At 50.0% G+C, this 19,277-nt stretch overlaps 3 protein-coding genes across 7 annotated transcripts in view; 2 read left to right on the top strand and 1 right to left on the bottom strand.

Annotated features, from left to right (window-relative positions):
- The first annotated feature begins 474 nt into the window (after window positions 1–474).
- On the top strand, window positions 475–10,151 carry LOC308581019 (uncharacterized protein). 3 transcript variants are annotated; one of them, XM_081183454.1, is made up of 2 exons: window positions 475–747; window positions 8,713–10,151. In XM_081183454.1, the coding sequence occupies exon 2, from the start codon at window positions 8,724–8,726 to the stop codon at window positions 9,690–9,692; it is 969 nt and encodes a 322-aa protein (XP_081039580.1). In that variant the 5' UTR covers window positions 475–747; window positions 8,713–8,723; the 3' UTR covers window positions 9,693–10,151. The 3 variants fall into 3 exon arrangements, with proteins under 3 accessions (XP_081039580.1, XP_081039578.1, XP_081039579.1); XM_081183452.1 differs by having other exon boundaries at window positions 475–727; XM_081183453.1 differs by lacking the exon at window positions 475–747 and adding an exon at window positions 3,713–3,870.
- Window positions 10,152–13,412: 3,261 nt separating this feature from the next.
- On the bottom strand, window positions 13,413–17,800 carry LOC308581207 (lymphocyte antigen 6 complex locus protein G5b-like). Its single transcript, XM_081183740.1, has 3 exons — window positions 17,664–17,800; window positions 16,894–17,007; window positions 13,413–14,130 (listed from the first exon to the last, which is right to left on the bottom strand). The coding sequence occupies exons 1-3, from the start codon at window positions 17,716–17,718 to the stop codon at window positions 14,003–14,005; spliced, it is 297 nt and encodes a 98-aa protein (XP_081039866.1). The 5' UTR covers window positions 17,719–17,800; the 3' UTR covers window positions 13,413–14,002.
- Window positions 13,429–19,277, top strand: part of LOC308580726 (L-amino-acid oxidase-like) — a 28,159-nt gene continuing 22,310 nt past the window's right edge. Inside the window, exon 1 of one of the 3 annotated variants that reach the window (XM_081182810.1) lies at window positions 13,429–13,874. The gene's annotated coding sequence lies outside the window, so the exon portion shown is untranslated. Of the gene's footprint in view, window positions 13,875–14,185; window positions 14,270–19,277 lie in introns of those variants that run through there. The other 2 variants (XM_081182813.1, XM_081182812.1) reach the window with 2 other exon arrangements.

The raw sequence follows: 19,277 nt of genomic DNA on the forward strand, positions 1-19,277 counted from the left end.
ACTTGCACTTTGACGTGCTTTCAAACTGCTAGGTTAGCAGGAGCAGGGACCAAGCAAAGGGAGCTCACCCTGTCGCGGAGATTCAAACCGCCGACCTTCTGATCGGCAAGTCCTAGGCTCTGTGTTTTAACCCACAGCGCCACCCGCATCCCCTGTGGGGCACCTGAGAAACTTCGCTATCTTCCACAAGCCAAGATACTGCAAATGGGAGTGAGTTGAGTGGCTGAGAATATGCCTAAATAAGGATGGTCCTTTCCAACTGTAGGATTCTACGAGCGCGCTCGGCACAGCAACCTTTTGCTAAGGGTCTTGCCTCGTAAAATTGATTTCCCCCATTAGCGACTTTAAATGTCTACGCTCGACACAGTTAGAGAGCAAGCTTAGATCCCGGACCACTGGACCCACCCCTGACGTCCCCGCCCCCGCCCCTGTGCGCGGTGAACTTCCACCCTGGCGCATGCACACGAAAGCGCATACTAATAACAAACTTAGTTGGTCTCTAAGGTGCTACCGGATGGAATTTTTAAATTTTGTTTTCCTTTAAGACCGGATTAACAATGCAATTCTGGGACCGCCTCCCATTGGCTGGAGCGAGCGAGGAGTGATCGCCTGCGGCTGTAAAGCGGCTGGATCAGCTGGGCGGATCGAGATTCGGGCGGTGAAGGGACGCTGCGCGAGAACAAGGGGTTTACGCAGCTCAGCCGACTCCCGTAGTGGTGGTGCAGAGGTAAATAGCATATTTCTGGGGTGCGTGTCTTTTACGTGTTTAGGGTGCAGTCCTGCGCGTCTCCTGTTTTTTTTCTCCTCCCCCTCCTGCGCTGCTTTTCTGATGATAACAATTGCGTTCTAGATCTCAGTTCCACGACACTTTCCTAATCTTCCCTCCTTTGCAGCCCCGGTATTTGGGATCTGCGCGCGCCCTTCGGTTGCTTTTTGCGCGCAACGCAGGCGGGTGTGGAGCAGTTTCTGCAAACCGTTTCAGCAGGTCGGAAAGGGGGCGGGGCGGGTTGGATCCCGACTGGAGCCACTCTGATTCCAGTCTGCAAATATCTTGGAAGCGGAGCTTGCCGTTTGGGGTGGGTGGGGCTGATGGTAAGAGCAATTTCCAGGGCGGAAATCCTGTTGAAGTTATAATGCTTCTAATTTGCAAGAAAGAGTTTCTCCCAGGGCTCCTTCAGGCAACCTGCGCGTTAAATAGCCATCCTGATTGGATGGCTAGACAACGCCTGCTCATATTACTGAGCATTGATGTTGATTTACCGGTACAGAGGCTATACTGTATCCGCTCTTTATTGAGCGTTAATTCCATGTTGTATTATCCTGCACTTTAGTGCATTTCCCTGTTACTTTGCCGACCCCAGAAAGTCTGTTTTGAAAAACAGCAACAACACGGATTGTTGCACAAGAGCACTTCGTTCTGCTTTAATGATTGCACAAACCTGATTTTCCAGTATGCGATTGAATCCCTCCTGCAAAATACAGAGTCTGCAGTTGACCCTTGTGAAAAGGGAGAGGGATAATCCTGCAAACCTAGATAATCTTGCAAATAGCCTAGATCCAGTGTCAGCAGGGTTGCCACCTTGCTTCAGGCAGGACTTTACCTACAGTTGCTTAAAGGTAAAGGGACCCCTGACCATTAGGTCCAGTCGTGACCGACTCTGGGGTTGCGACGCTCATCTCGCTTTACTGGCCGAGGGAGACGGCGTACAGCTTCCAGGTCATGTGGCCAGCATGACTAAGCCACTTCTGACGAACCAGAGCAGCGCACGGAAACCCCGTTTACCTTCCCGCCCAAGCAGTACCTATTTATCTACTTGCACTTTGATGTGCTTTTAAACTGCTAGGTTGGCAGGAGCAGGGACCAAGCGACGGGAGCTCACCCTGTCGTGGGGATTCGAACCGCCAACCTTCTGATCAGCAAGTCCTAGGCTTTGTGGCTTAACCCACACACAGTTGCTTAGTAGGTAGAAAATAAAGTTTTCCTCTTGCAATGTATTAGTATGCTCCAGTTGATCCTGCCCCCTGTCAGGGACAGCCCCCTATTTTCACATCCTGCCCTTTGTGAATCACTATTGCCCTATTTTTTTTGCCTTTCTGTGGATGCCTTGTTAAAAATATATATTTTAGTGCCAGTGGTTATGGTAGATATTCTCGGGTGTTCAACCTCTAGTCTCCCCATCTCCTAGTTAATCCAATCTAGGAGTGGGGTGCATTTGTGTGTGTTTATGGGTGAACAATAGGGTACCACGCAGTATCCAGATTGGTAAATTCACACACTGATTGCTTGGCTTAGTAAATTTATTTCCATGCTGCCTTTCCACAATGCAGATTGTAGTTGCCATCCAAGGAGCATCAGTTCCTTGACTTAGATGCAGTTCAGAAAGGGAGAGGTCTTCTCCCGAGGCTAATGATTTATACCTTATCTCCTTTATAGCTACGGTAATTGTTTAAATTGTTGATAACAGTAGCACAATGGGTGGGGGGAACTCCAGCTTGCCTTTTAGCCTTTTTCTCAATTTTTATCCCTGTAGCCCATGGGTAGGCAAACTAAGGCCTGGGGGCCGGATCCAGACAAATTGCCTTCTCAATCCGGCCCAAGGACGGTCCAGGAATCAGTGTGTTTTTACATGAGTAGAATGTGTGCTTTTATTTAAAATGCATCTCTGGATCATTTGTGGGGCATAGGAATTCGTTCATTCCCCCCCAAAAAAATATAGTCCGGCCCCCAACAAGGTCTGAGAGGCAGTGGACTGGCCCCCTGCTGAAAAAGTTTGCTGACCCCAATATCCTGGGGCAGATGGGGCTCATCAACCTGGGAAGGCAGCCCCTCTAAGAGAGGGGAAACTCTGACCCTAAACCTCCGCTGCGAAGGCTTCCGAGTAAACCCTACACACAAATCCAGAGAGTAGTCCCTAAGGCAAGGCCTTGTATGCCTCCTTTCAGCAACTCCTGCAGCCAAACTGATGCTAAATGTATTGCTCTGCTGTCCTTTGGACCACATCAGCAGGGCTGGGGTGTGTGTGTGGTCTTGTCACCTGGGCAGGCCAGGACTTCCATACACACCACCCAGGCTTGCGCCCCAGGGAGGTCACCCAAGGAAGTAGACTTTTTCAGTTAAGGGAGGCTGCCCCACTGAAGCCAACTAGACTGGCATGTGAAACTGACTTCAACACTTAGGATAGGGGGGTGAGGGAAGAAGGTTAGCTTAGGGGGTGCAGTGCAGACTGCTTGCTCTACCCCGCCAGCCACATCCTGGGCCTACTGCTGACTCGAGGCCCTCAGCCCTGGATGGGAGGTTTACAACACCCTCCTCTTCCTGTTGCTGCTGCCAGACACTCCCAGACTTGAGAGCGAGCTCAGCTTCCTTTGTCCAGCCTTTCATGCCTTCTAGATCAGGGGTCAGCAAACTTTTCCAGCAGAGGGCCGGTCCACTGTCCCTCAGACCTTGTGTGGGGCTGGACTGGGTTGTTTTTTTTGGGGGGGAGAACAAATTCCAATGCCCCACAAATAACCCAGAGATGCATTTTAAATAAAAGGACACATTCTACTAATGTAAAAACACACAGATTCCCAGACTGTCTGTAGGCCGGATTTAGAAGGTGATTGGGCCGGATCCGGCCCTCAGGCCTTAGTTTGCCTACCCATGTTCTAGAAGGACCAGCAGGAAGTCCTTCCATCACCATGGCAACAGCGCCATGCCAGCCCTCCATTTTCCTTTGCTTCCTAGCTAGTCCCAACCCTTTGTTGCCCCAGCAACAGCTGATGCTGCTCTGGTTGTGAGCTGTATCCCTTTCATTTCCACTGTGCACCCCATCTGTGTGGCTTGAGTCCCTGCTTCTGGTCGTGTCTTCCGTTCCTCTACTGTCGCCGGTAAGGAGAACAACAGAAAATCCAGAAAACAGTCACATCCATATGTTTAAAACAGTCTTACTTTGCCACTCCCCCTTTCACAAAGAATCATGGGAAACGTAGTTTGTTAAGGGTCTCCTCACAACTCGGCATGCCTAAATACAGTGGTGCCTCGCAAGACGAAATTAATTCATTCCGCAAGTCTCTTCGTCTTGCGGTTTTTTCGTCTTGCGATGCACGGTTTCCCATAGGAATGCATTGAAAATCAATTAATGTGTTCCTAGGGAAACCGCCTTCAGACCAGGTCCGGGGACAGTCTGCCCCCGGACCTCTTCTGAAGGCTGGGGGGGGGGACAAGGGCTTTTCTTCCCACCCCCAGCATTTTAAAAAACCCTGGGACAGCGGAGGACTTCTCCGCTGTCCGGGGCGATCTTAAAATGCTGGCGGGCGGCATTTTAAAATCGCCCCGGACAGCGGAGGACTTCTCCGCTGTCCGGGGCGATTTAAAAGCCCCTGGGAAGGCAGGCAGGGGGGACAAAGATTTTCGCCCCCTGCCCGCCTTCAGAAGGTGCTCCCGCCCCCCGCCCCACTTCGGAACAGCTTTCCGAAGTGGGGCGGCTGGGGCAGGTGTCCCCGCCCCCCCTCCCCACTTCGGAACAGCTTTCCGAAGTGGGGCCGCTGGGGCAGGTGTCCCCGCCCCCCTCCCCACTTCGGAACAGCTTTCCGAAGTGGGGTGGCTGGGGCAGGTGTCCCCGCCCCCCTCCCCACTTCGGAACAGCTTTCCGAAGTGGGGCGGCTGGGGCAGGTGTCCCCGCCCCCACTCCCCACTTCGGAACAGCTTTCCGAAGTGGGGCGGCTGGGGCAGGTGTCCCCGCCCCCCTCCCCACTTCGGAACAGCTTTCCGAAGTGGGGCGGCTGGGGCAGGTGTCCCCGCCCCCCCTTCGGAACAGCGTTTTAAAATGCTGGGGTTCGGCAGCGCTTCGCTCCCGAACCCCCAGCATTTTAAAACCTCCCCGGGACACGGGGAGATTTTAAAATGCTGGGGGTCGGCAGCGCTTCGCTCCTGACCCCCAGCATTTTAAAAATCTCCCCGGGACAGAGACTTCTCTGCTGTCCCTTGGAGATTTTAAAATGCTGGGGGTCGGCAGCGAATGCTTCGCTCCCGCCCGCCAGCATTTTAAGATCGCCCGGGGTAGGCGGGGGGGGGGAAGGCAGGCGGGGGGAGCAAAGACTTTTGCCCCCCGCCGGCCTTCAGAAGAGGTCCTCTTCTGAAGGCCGGCTGTGGGCGAAAGTCTTTGCTCCCGACCGCCAGCATTTCCCTATGGGCTTTCGTCTTGCGATGCAAGCCCATAGGGAAATTCGTCTTGCGAAGCGCCTCCAAAACAGAAAACCCTTTCGTCTTGCGGGTTTTCCATCTTGCGAGGCATTCGTCTTGTGGGGTACCACTGTACTACAGTTCCCAAGATTCATTGGGAGAAGCTGTGTGTTTTAAGGTGACGTAATTAAGTTTTAAATGTATGGTGTGGAGGTGACCAACAGCCCCAAACAACAGTACAGTGGTGCCTCGCAAGACGAAATTAATTCGTTCCGCAAGTCTCTTCGTCTTGCGGTTTTTTCGTCTTGCGATGCACGGTTTCCCATAGGAATGCATTGAAAATCAATTAATGCGTTCCTAGGGAAACAGCCTTCGGACCAGGTCTGGGGACAGTCTGCCCCCGGACCTCTTCTGAAGGCTGGGGGGGGGACAAGGGCTTTTCTTCCCACCCCCAGCATTTTAAAAAACCCTGGGACAGCGGAGGACTTCTCCGCTGTCCGGGGCGATCTTAAAATGCTGGCGGGTGGCATTTTAAAATCGCCCCGGACAGCGGAGGACTTCTCCGCTGTCCGGGGCGATTTAAAAGCCCCTGGGAAGGCAGGCAGGGGGGACAAAGACTTTCGCCCCCTGCCCGCCTTCAGAAAGTGTTCCCGCCCCCCCAGCCCCGCTTCGGAACAGCTTTCCGAAGTGGGGCGGCTGGGGCAGGTGTCCCCACCCCCTCCCCACTTCGGAACACTTTCCAAAGTGGGGCGGCTGGGGCAGGTGTCCCCGCCCCCCCCGCCCCACTTCGGAACAGCTTTCCGAAGTGGGGCGGCTGGGGCAGGTGTCCCCGCCCCCCCTCCCCACTTCGGAACAGCTTTCCGAAGTGGGGCGGCGGGGGCAGGTGTCCCCGCCCCCCTCCCCACTTCGGAACAGCTTTCCGAAGTGGGGCGGCTGGGGCAGGTGTCCCCGCCCCCCTCCCCACTTCGGAACAGCTTTCCGAAGTGGGGCGGCTGGGGTAGGTGTCCCCGCCCCCCCTCCCCACTTCGGAACAGCTTTCCGAAGTGGGGCGGCTGGGGCAGGTGTCCCCACCCCCCCTTCGGAACAGCATTTTAAAACCTTCCCGGGACACGGGGAGATTTTAAAATGCTGGGGTTCGGCAGCGCTTCGCTCCCGACCCCCAGCATTTTAAAACCTCCCCGGGACACGGGGAGATTTTAAAATGCTGGGGGTCGGCAGCTAACGCTTCGCTCCCGACCCCCAGCATTTTAAAATCTCCCCGGGACAGGGGGAGATTTTAAAATGCTGGGGGTCGGCAGCTAACGCTTCGCTCCCGACCCCCAGCATTTTAAAATCTCCCCGGGACAGAGACTTCTCTGCTGTCCCTTGGAGATTTTAAAATGCTGGTGGTCGGCAGCGAACGCTTCGCTCCCGCCTGCCAGCATTTTAAGATCGCCCGGGGCAGGTGGGGGGGGGAGGCAGGACACGGGGAGATTTTAAAATGCTGGGGGTCGGCAGCGCTTCGCTCCCGACCCCCAGCATTTTAAAACCTTCCCGGGACACGGGGAGATTTTAAAATGCTGGGGGTCGGCAGCGCTTCGCTCCCGACGCCCAGCATTTTAAAATCTCCCCGGGACAGGGGGAGATTTTAAAATGCTGGGGGTCGGCAGCTAACGCTTCGCTCCCGACCCCCAGCATTTTAAAACCTTCCCGGGACACGGGGAGATTTTAAAATGCTGGGGGTCGGCAGCGCTTCGCTCCCGACCCCCAGCATTTTAAAATCTCCCCGGGACAGGGGTAGATTTTAAAATGCTGGGGGTCGGCAGCTAACGCTTCGCTCCCGACCCCCAGCATTTTAAAATCTCCCCGGGACAGAGACTTCTCTGCTGTCCCTTGGAGATTTTAAAATGCTGGGGGTCGGCAGCGAACGCTTCGCTCCCGCCCGCCAGCATTTTAAGATCGCCCGGGGCAGGCGGGGGGGAAGGCAGGCGGGGGGGAGCAAAGACTTTTGCCCCCGCCGGCCTTCAGAAGAGGTCCTCTTCTGAAGGCCGGCTGTGGGCGAAAGTCTTTGCTCCCGACCGCCAGCATTTCCCTATGGGCTTTCGTCTTGCGATGCAAGCCCATAGGGAAATTCGTCTTGCGAAGCGCCTCCAAAACAGAAAACCCTTTCGTCTTGCGGGTTTTCCGTCTTGCGAGGCATTCGTCTTGCGGGGTACCACTGTATCCTCAGAACCCAAACCCACATTTAAGACATAATAGAAAATGAAACTAAACCACCCTCTGTCCACGCTAAAAATGCCCAGCGTTAGGTCCAGGCAGATCCCCCAAGGTGGGCCTTCTGTAGGATTGGCCCCACAACAGAAAAGACCCTGCTGTTTCACTTTGTAATTTTGCTGGAAGCTGCCCAGAGCAGCTGGGGCAACCCAATCGGGTGAGTGGGGTATAAGAAATAAATTATTATTATTATTGGAGATATACCCACCACCCTTCAGCTGGTGAAGGAATCCGGAGCAGAGCCCCAATTTGGACTGAAACACTTGGGAAGGCACAGGCAGAGGAACACTGTCCTTCAGATAACCAGATGGGTTTTGGACCTTAAAGGCATGAATTCACAACTTAAATTGGGCCTGGGAACAGACAGATAACTTGTGCAGATTAGATGGCAGGAATGGGGTATGTCCAAGCACTTTACGACATCCCATAGGTAAAGGTAAAGGGACCCCTGACCATTTGGTCCAGTCGTGGGTTGCAGCGCTCATCTCGCTTTATTGGCCGAGGGAGCCGGCGTACAGCTTCCAGGTCATGTGGCCAGCATGACTAAGCCGCTACTGGCAAACCAGAGCAGCGCACGGAAATGCCGTTTACCTTCCCGCCAGAGCGGTACCTATTTATCTACTTGCACTTTGACTTGCTTTCGAACTGCTTGGTTGGCAGGAGCAGGGACCGAGCGACGGGAGCTCACCCCGTCGCGGGGATTCGAACCGCCGACCTTCTGATCAGCAAGTCCTAGGCTCTGTGGTTTAACCCACAGCGCCACCCACGTCCCTCGACATCCCATAGGATGTACCAATAATGAATGAAGCCAAAGGGAGGTTGAAACAGATTTTTTTCCCTCATACCATTTTTATTGATGTATTACATTTGTGTTCCACTCTTTACCTTCAGGGACCCAGTGTGGTGTAGTGGTTAGAATGTCAGACTAGGACCTGGGAGACCATGAAGCCCACTGGGTGACCTTGGTCACATGACTCCCTGCCTAATTGCCTCGTGGGCGTTGTTGTGAGGATGACAATGAAGACAGAGGAGAGAACCAAAGTATGGAGGAAAGAGTGGGGTAGCAACGAAAACTATAAATTTATCATAATAATTGATTATTGGCTAATGTTAGCCGTTCTATGCAAAATATAAAGGCCTCAGGGTAGAATACCGCTGACAAACCTGAACATTTAAAACCAGAAACAGTTGTTCAGTTTCACACTGCTTGAAGAACTGCTAACATGGAGCAGAAGGGTTGCATTCAGGTGTACATGCCCAGAAGTCACTCATTTTAAGCTGTTTTTCATTGCCAGATTTCGCCAGCATGAGGGATGACAGCAACCTGTTTGAGCCGCTTCTGGACGATGGGGACGACAGCAAGCTCATACCTGTGCAGAGATTCTCGTACAGAGAGAAATTCTGGGGAATCCTGCCCCGAAGCTCTGCACCATCGTGGCTCTACGGCATAGAATGTGGCGTGCCAAGTTTCTCTGACAAGTCCACGATGACTCAGACGACCAGGCCGCTGGGCAAACGAAAAACCTGGACTTTGGTTCTGGTTTTCCTTGCCCTTCTCACCCTCCTCACCCTGGCTTTTATCGGGGCTCTGTTCTGGGCCCCGTGGAGACCGCAGTCTCCCGTTGAAGCCAACAAGACAAAAGCTGGGGAGAACGCAACAGCGGCCATCTTGGTTGGGCAGAAAAACCTCAGTCTTGCGGCTCTACTGGAAGCCGAGATGCAGGAGCCGCAACAGGGAGCCATGCGTAAGTGCTTGGAGGAAGCTGTTCACAAGTTTTCTGAGGAACCAGCCATGGTGCGGAAAAACTCCAGGATGATCCTTCAGTGTAACGGAACAAAGCAGGAGTTCGTTTCCGGAAAAGGGGAAATCCACATCGAAGTGGTCTGGATCAACGGCACGGCATCGTACATCCTCGATGAGTCCAGCCCAGAAGTCCATGTGGCAAGGCTTGGGCGCCACCCGATGCCACTCAGTCTTTCCAGAATCAGTGGTGTCCTCCAAGACCTGCCATCCAACATCTCCGAGACTCGGGGAGATTTGAAGGAGCTGCATAGCTGCCTCGACAAGGCCTTGCAAGAATTTCCACATGAGCCAGTGGTGCTGCAGGACGATGCCAAACTGATGGTGACGTGTGGAGGAGTAAATCTGACCTTCATCTCCGGTGAGGGGCAGAGCGATATCAACGTGTACAGAGAAGACGGGGAAGTTCAGTATCAGGTGAAGCCTACCTGGTCGGCTTGGTGGGCCAGGCTTTTCAAAGGAAGGCTCGGTTGAGTGACAGGTTGGAGCAGCCAGCGCAGGAGGTACCTTAGTGGCGCTGCTGGGGAGTCAAAAGGACTGACTATAAGGCATCTCGCTGCTGCGGTTTCAAATATGCACCACCCTCAAGATCCCATTATTCCAATGTTCTCTGCAGTTCCTGTCAATCACATAGCTGGCAATGAATGATTATTCACTAGTGATGTATAAAACAATCAAAATCTTTGGTCCGGGATATGATTTCAGGGCGGGCAGGGCATTTCTTTTTTTCCTAGGTGAACAACTATGCCTTAATCACAGATTTAAAATTTTATGCATGCATCCGTCCTACTGCCAAGTATGTAAAGGTTTTTAATGATTAGAATCGTGTGACAATCTTTTCCCCCAACCCAGAAAGTTCAAGTGCTGCGCCTTATGCGTCTTGTTCTTCTGTGTTCTGTTTACTGGTTTATTAAATAAATTTTTTGTTCTTTTTGTTTGGTGTGGGGGGCAAATTTGGTCCAGCAAATCTTTTTGCTGGGGGGAAAAAACGTTCCTCTGATTTTGTCTCCTTTCTGCAACAATTCATCTGCTGGGGTTTTCCTTCGACTGTAGAAATGTGCCCCTGCCCCTTCCGCTTGGGTGTTGGTGTGTAGGACTGTGGAGGACACCTTTGTCCTTCTGGATGCCCAGCACTGTCCCCAATCGTGTGGGTTGGATGATGGAAAGTGGGAGTCCAACAGCGGTTTGCGTGGCACAAATGGCACCACCCCCACCCCTGGTGCTCTAGTGTTGTATTGATGCAGGGCCCTGTGACACTCTGCGCGTTTATTACGAACACTGGTAGGTAGGAGGCAAGTTCTTGTTAGGAACAGCTAGGGTCATGCCCAGCGTTAGTAGATCATGGACATTAAAGGACACAGCAGACTTGGGGACAACTACTCCCGTTGTCTTGGCCTTGCAGACCTTTTCGCGAGAGACGTCCTAGAGGAAAGCAGATTGCCCAGGAATTGTTGCTCCAGAAAATGTGGTTAGCTGTGGGAAGATGGGGCAATGTTGGGGATGGGGGACATAAACAGGTGGCTATCCAACCTCTGCTTAAAAACCTCCAAGGAAAGGAGAGTCTGTATCACTTTTCAAGGGAGTCCATCTAACAGCTGTCACTGTTAGAAAGCTCTTCCTGGTGTTTAGTTTGGAATCTCCCTTATTGTAACTTGGATCCATTGATTCAAGTCCTGGCCTCCAGAGCAGAAGCCCTTTAGTCCTGGATGTGAATAATAATAATAATAATAATAATAATAATAATAATTTATTTATACCCCGCCCTCCCCGGCCAGAGCTGGGCTCAGGGTGGCTAACACCAATAAAATTACAATAAAACATAAGGGGGGGGGAGACCAAACACCCCCCAGTTTATTAAAATACAGGTTAAAATACAATTTAAAATGCAGCCTCATTTTAATAGTAGCCCATAGATCAAAACCATAAGCGGAGGGAAACGTAAGGGTCAGACTGAGTCCAAACCAAAGGCCAGGCGGAACAGCTCTGTCTTGCAGGCCCTGCAGAAAGATGTCAAGTCCCGCAGGGCCCTAGTCTCTTGTGACAGAGCGTTCCACCAAGTCGGGGCCAGTACTGCAAAGGCCCTGGCCTTAGTTGAGACCAGTCTAACCACATTGCGACCTGGGACCTCCAAAGCGTTGTCATTTGTGGACCTCGCGGATCATAAACTTCTCCCACCCTTCCCCTGCTGAGCAGGGAGAGGAGTTCAAGAGTCGCTGTCTTGTGAGTTAGCAAAGAATTACAGCTATGGGCACAATCCTGCCGGCTGCAGGATTTGGTGGAAGCCCTGCTATGCTGGCCAGACCCCCTCTCTCTCCCTCCCTCTCTGTACCTACATTAATACTCTTTTGCCATATTATCGAATGCCAAGGTTGTGCTGGATTTATGTACAGTGGTGACCCGCAAGATGAGTGCCTTGCAAGACGAAAAACTCGCTAGACGAAAGGGTTTTGCGGTTTTTGAGCTGCTTCGCAAGACAAATTTCCCTATGGGCTTGTTTCACAAGACGAAAACCTCTTGCAAGTTTGTTTCCTTTTTCTTAACACCGTTAATACAGTTGCGACTTGACTTCGAGGAGCAACTCATAGAACGTGGTGTGGTAGCCTTTTTTGAGGTTTTTGGTGATTTTTGAAGCTTTTCCAAAACTTTTCCGACACCGTGCTTCGCAAGATGAAAAATTCGCTAGACGAAAACACTCACGGAACGAATTAATTTCGTCTTGCGAGGCACCACTGTATAAGCTAAGCTATAGATTAGGGCCCCACTCTCTTAGGGGCCCAAAAAAAATTTAAAGGAAAAAAAAAGATGTACATTTCCAAAATATAAGATAAAAAAAAACAAACCTACATACAGCAACAGTGTTTTGTGTTGTGTAGGCTCCTATGATGTAAGTAATGGGCCCCGCCTGCTAGCCTGCTCCCTAAAATATCACTGGTTTGCTCATTTCTATATATAGGATGCCTTCATTCTGCACGGACTGGTTGCATGGCAACATGGGCAAATGGCTTTAGATACCTATTAGGCCCATAAATTACCATATAGCATATATTCAACACAAAAAACAGTGACAATTTGTTCTTGAAAAAGGACAGCTGGACATTTAAAGGGCCCCATTACTTTTAGTAGCTTAGGGCCTCATCAAACCTAAATCCAGCCCTGCTCCCAGGAAGAGCAAGCTGGCAAGTGTAGGTGGGAGACCAAACCAGCCCCAGCCCTAAGCCCCAAAAGAAGTTACTGTAAAGAACTTGCTTCCTGACTACTGTCAGAAAGCAAAAAAGGAAGCTGACCAGGCTTCCTTGCAACTGCTATTTGGTTAATAATAAATAATTATTAATTTTATATACGGCCCTACATCTGAAATAATAACAGGGCAGTTTAAAGTATAAAAAACAAAATGCATAACGCACACACACGCTACAACCTCTGCCTCCCAAAAGTTTATTATGGCAAAGGGGAAACTAGCCCGGCCTCGAAATGAACAGCGTCCACAGAGAGTTTGATTTGCGTTTACATGACAGAATCAAGAACACACCATATACTTGAAGCAATATCGTACTACCTTAAAAACATTCCTGGCTTTTCCTAAAGAATTATGGGAGCTGTAGTTCATTAAGGATGCTGAGAGCTGTTAGGAAGCCTTTACAGAACTACAGTTCCCAGAGTTCCCTGTGAAGTGGGATTTGTATGTTAAACCACTCTGGGAAACTAGGTTAGGGGAGGGCAGGGAAAATGAGTTTCCTAACAACTCTGCATTCTTGTGTCAGGCTTGTTAACAGATTAATGCTGAACCCTACCTACATGTTGGTTGCAACTGTATGGAATTATTATTTATTGTGTTGTGAATTTGTTTTGAGATGCTTCACAAGAAGTGAAATAATAACCACAACGTCCTCTAATTTCTCAAAATTGCTGTCACTAGATTTAGCAATGACCATTAACTTGGCTGGCAGGTAATATTATTTTGAACCATACACAAACAATATGAGGTTTGACAGCAGGTCAACGTAGATGGGCTCTTCGTGCCCTAACTTCTGCCGAAAGACTGCTACTGACTCATTGGAGAGATAATACTATGACGCCCCCCCCCCCCCTTTAATCAATGGGTAGGACAACTCTTGCAACATATGAATGGATTGCTTTTAGACACAGATTGTAAATACAATGATATTTGGAACTCATTTATAAAAATCATAACAGCTTGCTAATAATTCTTTATTTGTTAGAGTAATTAAATTACATACAGTACTCATATTTCGCATTGCATCACATTTTCAAATATCTTTGGTCTCTTTTCTTTCACTTTTATTTCCTCACTGAGCCATTCCAGTGAAATATCATTTGAAAAATCACACAAATCACATAATTTTTCAACCACGCGCATTTGAAATTATGCAAAAGGGGGGTGGGTTGGAAGCCCCAACTCTTGCTGCTTGCAGACATCCATCGTTTATTTCTGTCATTTACGTTTCCTCAATATAATCTGTTGCTCAACCCCAGAAATATTCTGGTAGACAAGAGGGGTGAGGAACGCCCCCCAGAGAGGAGAGGGGGGGAAGGCAAGCAAACGTGGGTTGTGGGTGGAGATGAGGAAGAGAAGCCATTCTTCTTCCGGAATATGAGGGAAATCTCAGAGAAGCCAGGGGAGTTTTGCAAAGATCTGTAAGTTTCTATTCCTCGCTTTTTTCTCACATCTTGGCTTGGCTCCCGAGGAGGGGAGACAAAACGGAGAGCAGATGCGGGAAGAGGAGGAAGAATTATGGAGACGGGGCTGGATTCCCAGCTCCTTGCTAGACGTTGCAGTAGTCCGAAGAGCAGCATCGGATGCTGACCTGGTGGCCGTGCGACTCCTTGTTTACGCCGCAGCCTTTTTTCTTCTGTCTGGTGCAGCCCAGAATCCTGAATTTCTCCTTTCCGTCTGTGGGTGGGGCGGAAGAAGATAGGAAAGGGAAAGTAGGGAAAGTTTGGCACCCGCGGCACCTCCAGCCTCTCGGTGCAGCAGCCAGAACCAGCTCTGGGCTTGTAAACTTCCTCCTGACTCACCCCAGCCTCTTAAGGTGCTCCCATCCCTCTGCTATCCCATGCCTGCATAGTCATACGTTTATTCATTTAATTTCTCATATTTCTGTCCCAGCTTTCCTGCAGGGAGCGCAAGGCTGCTCACATAGTTCCTCCTCTCCTCTCCTGATCCTTACAACAACCCTGTGGGGTAGGAATAGATAGAATAAAAATACAAAATGTCCAGTAGCACCTTAGAAACCAACGAAGTTTGTTCTTGGTACAGTGGTACCTCGGGTTACATACACTTCAGGTTACAGACTCCGCTAACCCAGAAATAGTACCCCAGGTTAAGAACTTTGCTTCAGGATGAGAACAGAAATTGTGTTCTGGTGGCAGCCGGAGGTCCCCATTAGCTAAAGTGGTGCTTCAGGTTAAGAACAGTTTCAGGTTAAGTACAGACCTCTGGAACAAATTAAGTACTTAACCTGAGGTACCACTGTATAAGCTTTTGTGTGCATGCATGCACACTTCTTCAGATACCTATGCACATGAAACCTTATACAGTGGTGCCCCGCAAGACAGTGCACAGATGAGTCGAGGGCAATGGCCTGCAATGAAGGGTGAACGTTTTCCAGTACAGTGGTGCCCCGCAAGACGAATGCCTTGCAAGACGGAAAACTCGCTAGACGAAAGAGTTTTCCGTTTTGGAGGTGCTTCGCAAAACGAATTTCCTATGGGTGTGCTTCGCAAGACGACAATGTCTTGCGAGTTCCTGCTGGTTTTTCCCCTCCCCCCCCCTTTTCTAAGCCGCTAAGCCGCTTTTCAGCTGATCCGATCAGCAGATAAGCCGCTAAAAGCCGCTAATAGCGCTAATCCGCTAATCCATCAATGGGCTTGCTTCGCAAGACGAAAAAACCGCTAGACGAAGAGAATCGCAGAACGGATTCTTTTCGTCTTGCGAGGCACCACTGTACCAAGAACAAACTTAGTTGGTCTCTAAGGTGCTACTGGACAATTTTTTTATTTTTTATTTTTTTATATATTTAGACTGCGTCTGACCAACATGGCTACCTACCTGACTCTAGAACCTGTGAGGTAGGCTAGGCTGAGAAGCAGTGGCAGTAATGCCAACTCGAATAAAATATTGGGGGGGGGGCGGATTTAGGCATGATAAGGCCCTCAGCTACTGAAGGTTATGGGGCCCTTTATATGTCCAGCTGTCCTTTGCCAACAACAAATTGTTGCTTTTTTTGTGTTGAATATATGCTAGATGGTAATTTATGGACCTAATAGGTATCTAAAGCCATTTGCCACTGTTGCTGTATGTAAGGTTTTATTTTATTTGTTTTTTATCTTATATTTTGGAAAAGTACATCCAGGTGTTTTTTTCCTTTAATTTTTTTTGGGGCCCCCAAGAGAGTGGGGGTCCTAAGCTATAGCTTGTTTAGCTTATACATAAATCCAACGGGGGGGGGGCAGGTAAGCCCTGTCCCACATAATCGATCGCATGACACGCTGCACGTACACGATTTGAATGGCAATGCCCATCAACTCTGATGGGCCCAGCCCCCCCAAAAAATATTTTTTTTGGGAAGGGACCTTGGCTCCTAGAAGTTGGCTCCTATGCTCTGTGGAGATAATCCGATGCTCTAACCACTGTGCTATGCTGTGTATACATTGCAGGCTTAAAATGCAGCTAGGGTGTACTTTTTATGCTTCTTTGGTGTCTTCATTCAGATCGAAGCTGTTTCCTAAAAAACAGCAGGATAGATCAAAGAAATGTGGTTTGTGGCTTTCTGTTCATCACTTTCTAAGCCAGCAGCAGTGAGATGCTGGATGCAGAGCAGACCACATTGGGCTAACTTAATGAAAAATTATTCTGATTTTTATGTACCAGGGGGTGTCGACAGGCAGGGATGCCTTTACCCTATGCAAAAGGTGTTTGCACCGGGTCTGGAGAGGAATTAGGAGCGCCGTAAGAATTCCAGTCAATTTGCGGCTGGTTTAAGAAACAGCGCGGCAGACAGCAGTATCTTTTACAGCAAGGCACAGAATACATATGCATATTGGATTGTGACATGTGAACACATTTAAAAAGACAACTGCTTTGGAACGGCAGTAGATGGGAGTGTGGACACAGCCTCTGTCTCTTTTTGTGTGCGTGGGCGACTTAAGAAACTACACACACACAAAGCATCAGCATCACTGCTAAAACCAGTTCCATATTATGAAAATCAAGTGCTCTGGGCCAGGCTGCTGAGAAGGACTAGAAAAGGTCTTAGGGGAAATTGGTAGATTGCACCAGTGATGTGCAGAAAACACGGGCTTCAGACCTGTATTAGTCAACCTGCTCAATAAGTGCTGCCCTGGTTCATATGGCCACAATTTCCATCGTCTGGCAGCAGAGATATTCCTGACTGTTCCACGAGTCAAAGGTATCCCTAAAAGGAGTTTGCAGGTCCTGAGTGGGCCATACATAGATCACAGTTTGAGAGACTCTGGCCCTGGGGCAGGGAATCTGCGGTCTTCCTGATGTTGTTGGACTCCAACTCCCATCAGCCCCAGCCAATGGTCAGGGATGGTGGGAGTTGTAGTCTAGCAGCACCTGGAGGGCTGCAGGTCCTCCCTGCTCAATTCAGCCGGTTCTGAATGATGCGGCAACCAGACCAGGGTCCCTTACCTTGGCTGATGCGGATGGTCATGCATTTTTCTCCCTGAGACATGCAACCTTCGACCCCAGTCATGCACTCGGCATCAGGACTCTTCATGAGACAAGTGTTGCATTTGATACTCTCTGGGGAAGAAAGCAGAGTGAGGCCTCCTCGCTTTTGCTGTAAGGTCTGCTGCCTTGCGTAACACACAGTTGGACTACTGTGATGCACTCTACGTGGGGCTACCTTTGAAGGTGACCCGGAAACTACAACAAATCCAGAACGCGGCAGCTAGACTGGTGACTGGGAGTGGCTGCCGAGACCATATAACACCAGTCTTGAAAGACCTACATTGGCTCCCAGTACGTTTCCGAGCACAATTCAAAGTGTTGGTGTTGACCTTTAAAGCCCTAAACGGCCTCGATCCAGTATATCTGAAGGAGTGTCTCCACCCCCATTGTTCTACCCAGACACTGAGGTCCAGTGCCAAGGGCCTTCTGGTGGTTCCCTCATTGCGAGAAGTGAAGTTACAGTGAACCAGGCAGAGGGCCTTCTCGGTAGTGGCGCCCGCCCTGTGGAATGCCCTCCCACCAGATGTCAAAGGAAAAAAACAACTATCTGACTTTTAGAAGACATCTGAAGGCAGCCCTGTTTAGGGAAGCTTTTAATGTTTGATGTATTACAGTATTTTAATATTTTTTTGGAAGCCGGCCAGAGTGGCTGGGGAGGCCCAGCCAGATGGGCGGGGTATAAATAAAATTATTATTTTTATTATTTATTATTTATTATTATGACTTACCCCCAGATTCAAGCAGAGCAAGGGAACAAACGGCAAAGAGCAGAGCCCCAACCATCTTGGAATCGATCGCTTCTCTCTCAGTCTAGATCTTCAGTCGAGGGGTAAAATAACCATCCCACACTGGTAGGGGACAGGCCTTTGCAAAAGCACAATCTGTAGGAGGTGGGTGAAGTGGCTGGCTAATCATTCCCAAGACTGGGGGTGGTACTCAGAGTAGACCTATTGAAATTAATGAACGGGACTAAGTTAGGTCCATTGCTTTCAATAGATTTGTGCAGCATAATGCTTAGTTGAGTACCACCCTCGGAAACGAGATGTACAAGATTCTATGTGTGTTCCCGTCCCATATTTTCGGTACTCTTTAACCTTACAGTTGAATATTTGTGAGTCAGTGCCAGAGGCCAAGGCGAAGCATAGCACCCCTTTGGCTCCAAGATCAAACACATGCATCTAGGGAGAAGGGCAGGTTTCTATGTATGATTAACAGACCAGTAGTGTTCAGGACTGGGGGTCAAGACCCTGAGGGGTCCGTTTCAGGGGCCTAATCTGGCCCTCTGGTCGATTTAATTCAGCCCCGTGGCAGTATATGTCCTGGGGTAAAATCCTAAAAAAGCTCAGCAACTTTGGTCGGCCCTCACGCATGTTTACTTCATCAAATCTGGCCCTCTGAAAAAAGTTTGGGCACCCCTGTTTTAAGAGTTGGATAGGAGGGGTCAAGAGAAAGGAGAGATTCACCAGCAACGGCCACCTTTTTCTCTCTTCGCAGGAATACAGACAAGTTTAGGTAGTTTAGGAGTTTGATTTTGATCAGTTTCAAGAGACCTTAAGGTAAAGGTAAAGGTACCCCTGCCCGTACGGGCCAGTCTTTACAGGCTCTAGGGTTGTGCACTCATCTCACTCTAGAGGCTGGGGGCCAGCGCTGTCCGCAGACACTTCCGGGTCACGTGGCCAGCGTGACAAACTGCATCTGGCGAGCCAGCGCAGCACACGGAATGCCGTTTACCTTCCCGCTAGAAAACGGTACCTATTTATCTACTTGCACTTAAGGGTGCTTCCGAACTGCTAGGTGGGCAGGAGCTGGGACCGAATGACGGGAGCTCACCCCGCCGCGGGGATTCGAACCGCCGACCATGCAATCGGCAAGTCCTAGGTGCTGAGGTTTTACCCACAGCGCCACCCGCGTCAAGAGACCTAGGCTCTTTAAAAACCATTTCTCCTTGCCAGTCTATTACTAACAGCAAACTGTCTTCTGACTACCCACTCCACAAAAAATGATGGTGATCCTGACCACAAGTGCGACCACCATTGTATCAATTTGGCATTGAATAGGCAGGCAGCCTGTGGGTCACACCAGACACAGAATCATAGAGTTGGAAAGGACCCCAGCTCCGAGGGCCTTCTGGCGGTTCCCTCACTGCAAGAAGCCAAGTTACAGGGAACCAGGCAGAGGGCCTTCTCGGTAGTGGCGCCTGCCCTGTGGAACACCCTCCTATCAGATGTCAAGGAAATAAACAACTATCTGACTTTTAGAAGACATCTGAAGCGAAGCTTTTAATATTTGATGAATTGTTGTATTTTAATACTTTGCCGGAAGCCGCCCAGAGTGGCTGGGGA

Source organism: Podarcis bocagei, assembly GCF_964188305.1.
Source record: "Podarcis bocagei genome assembly, chromosome: 2".
Classification (NCBI taxonomy): Eukaryota; Metazoa; Chordata; class Lepidosauria; order Squamata; family Lacertidae; genus Podarcis; species Podarcis bocagei.

Bases quoted from the DNA above. Each gene is read 5' to 3' on its own strand.
- LOC308581019 (XM_081183454.1), top strand. From the start codon at position 8,724: ATGAGGGATGACAGCAACCTGTTTGAGCCGCTTCTGGACGATGGGGAC.
- LOC308581207 (XM_081183740.1), bottom strand. From the start codon at position 17,718: ATGGTTGGGGCTCTGCTCTTTGCCGTTTGTTCCCTTGCTCTGCTTGAA. The intron at 17,008-17,663 runs GTAAGTCATAAT...TTTCTTCCCCAG, and splicing joins TGCTCTGCTTGAATCTGGGG to AGAGTATCAAATGCAACACT. The intron at 14,131-16,893 runs GTAAGGGACCCT...CCCCACCCACAG, and splicing joins GACCATCCGCATCAGCCAAG to ACGGAAAGGAGAAATTCAGG.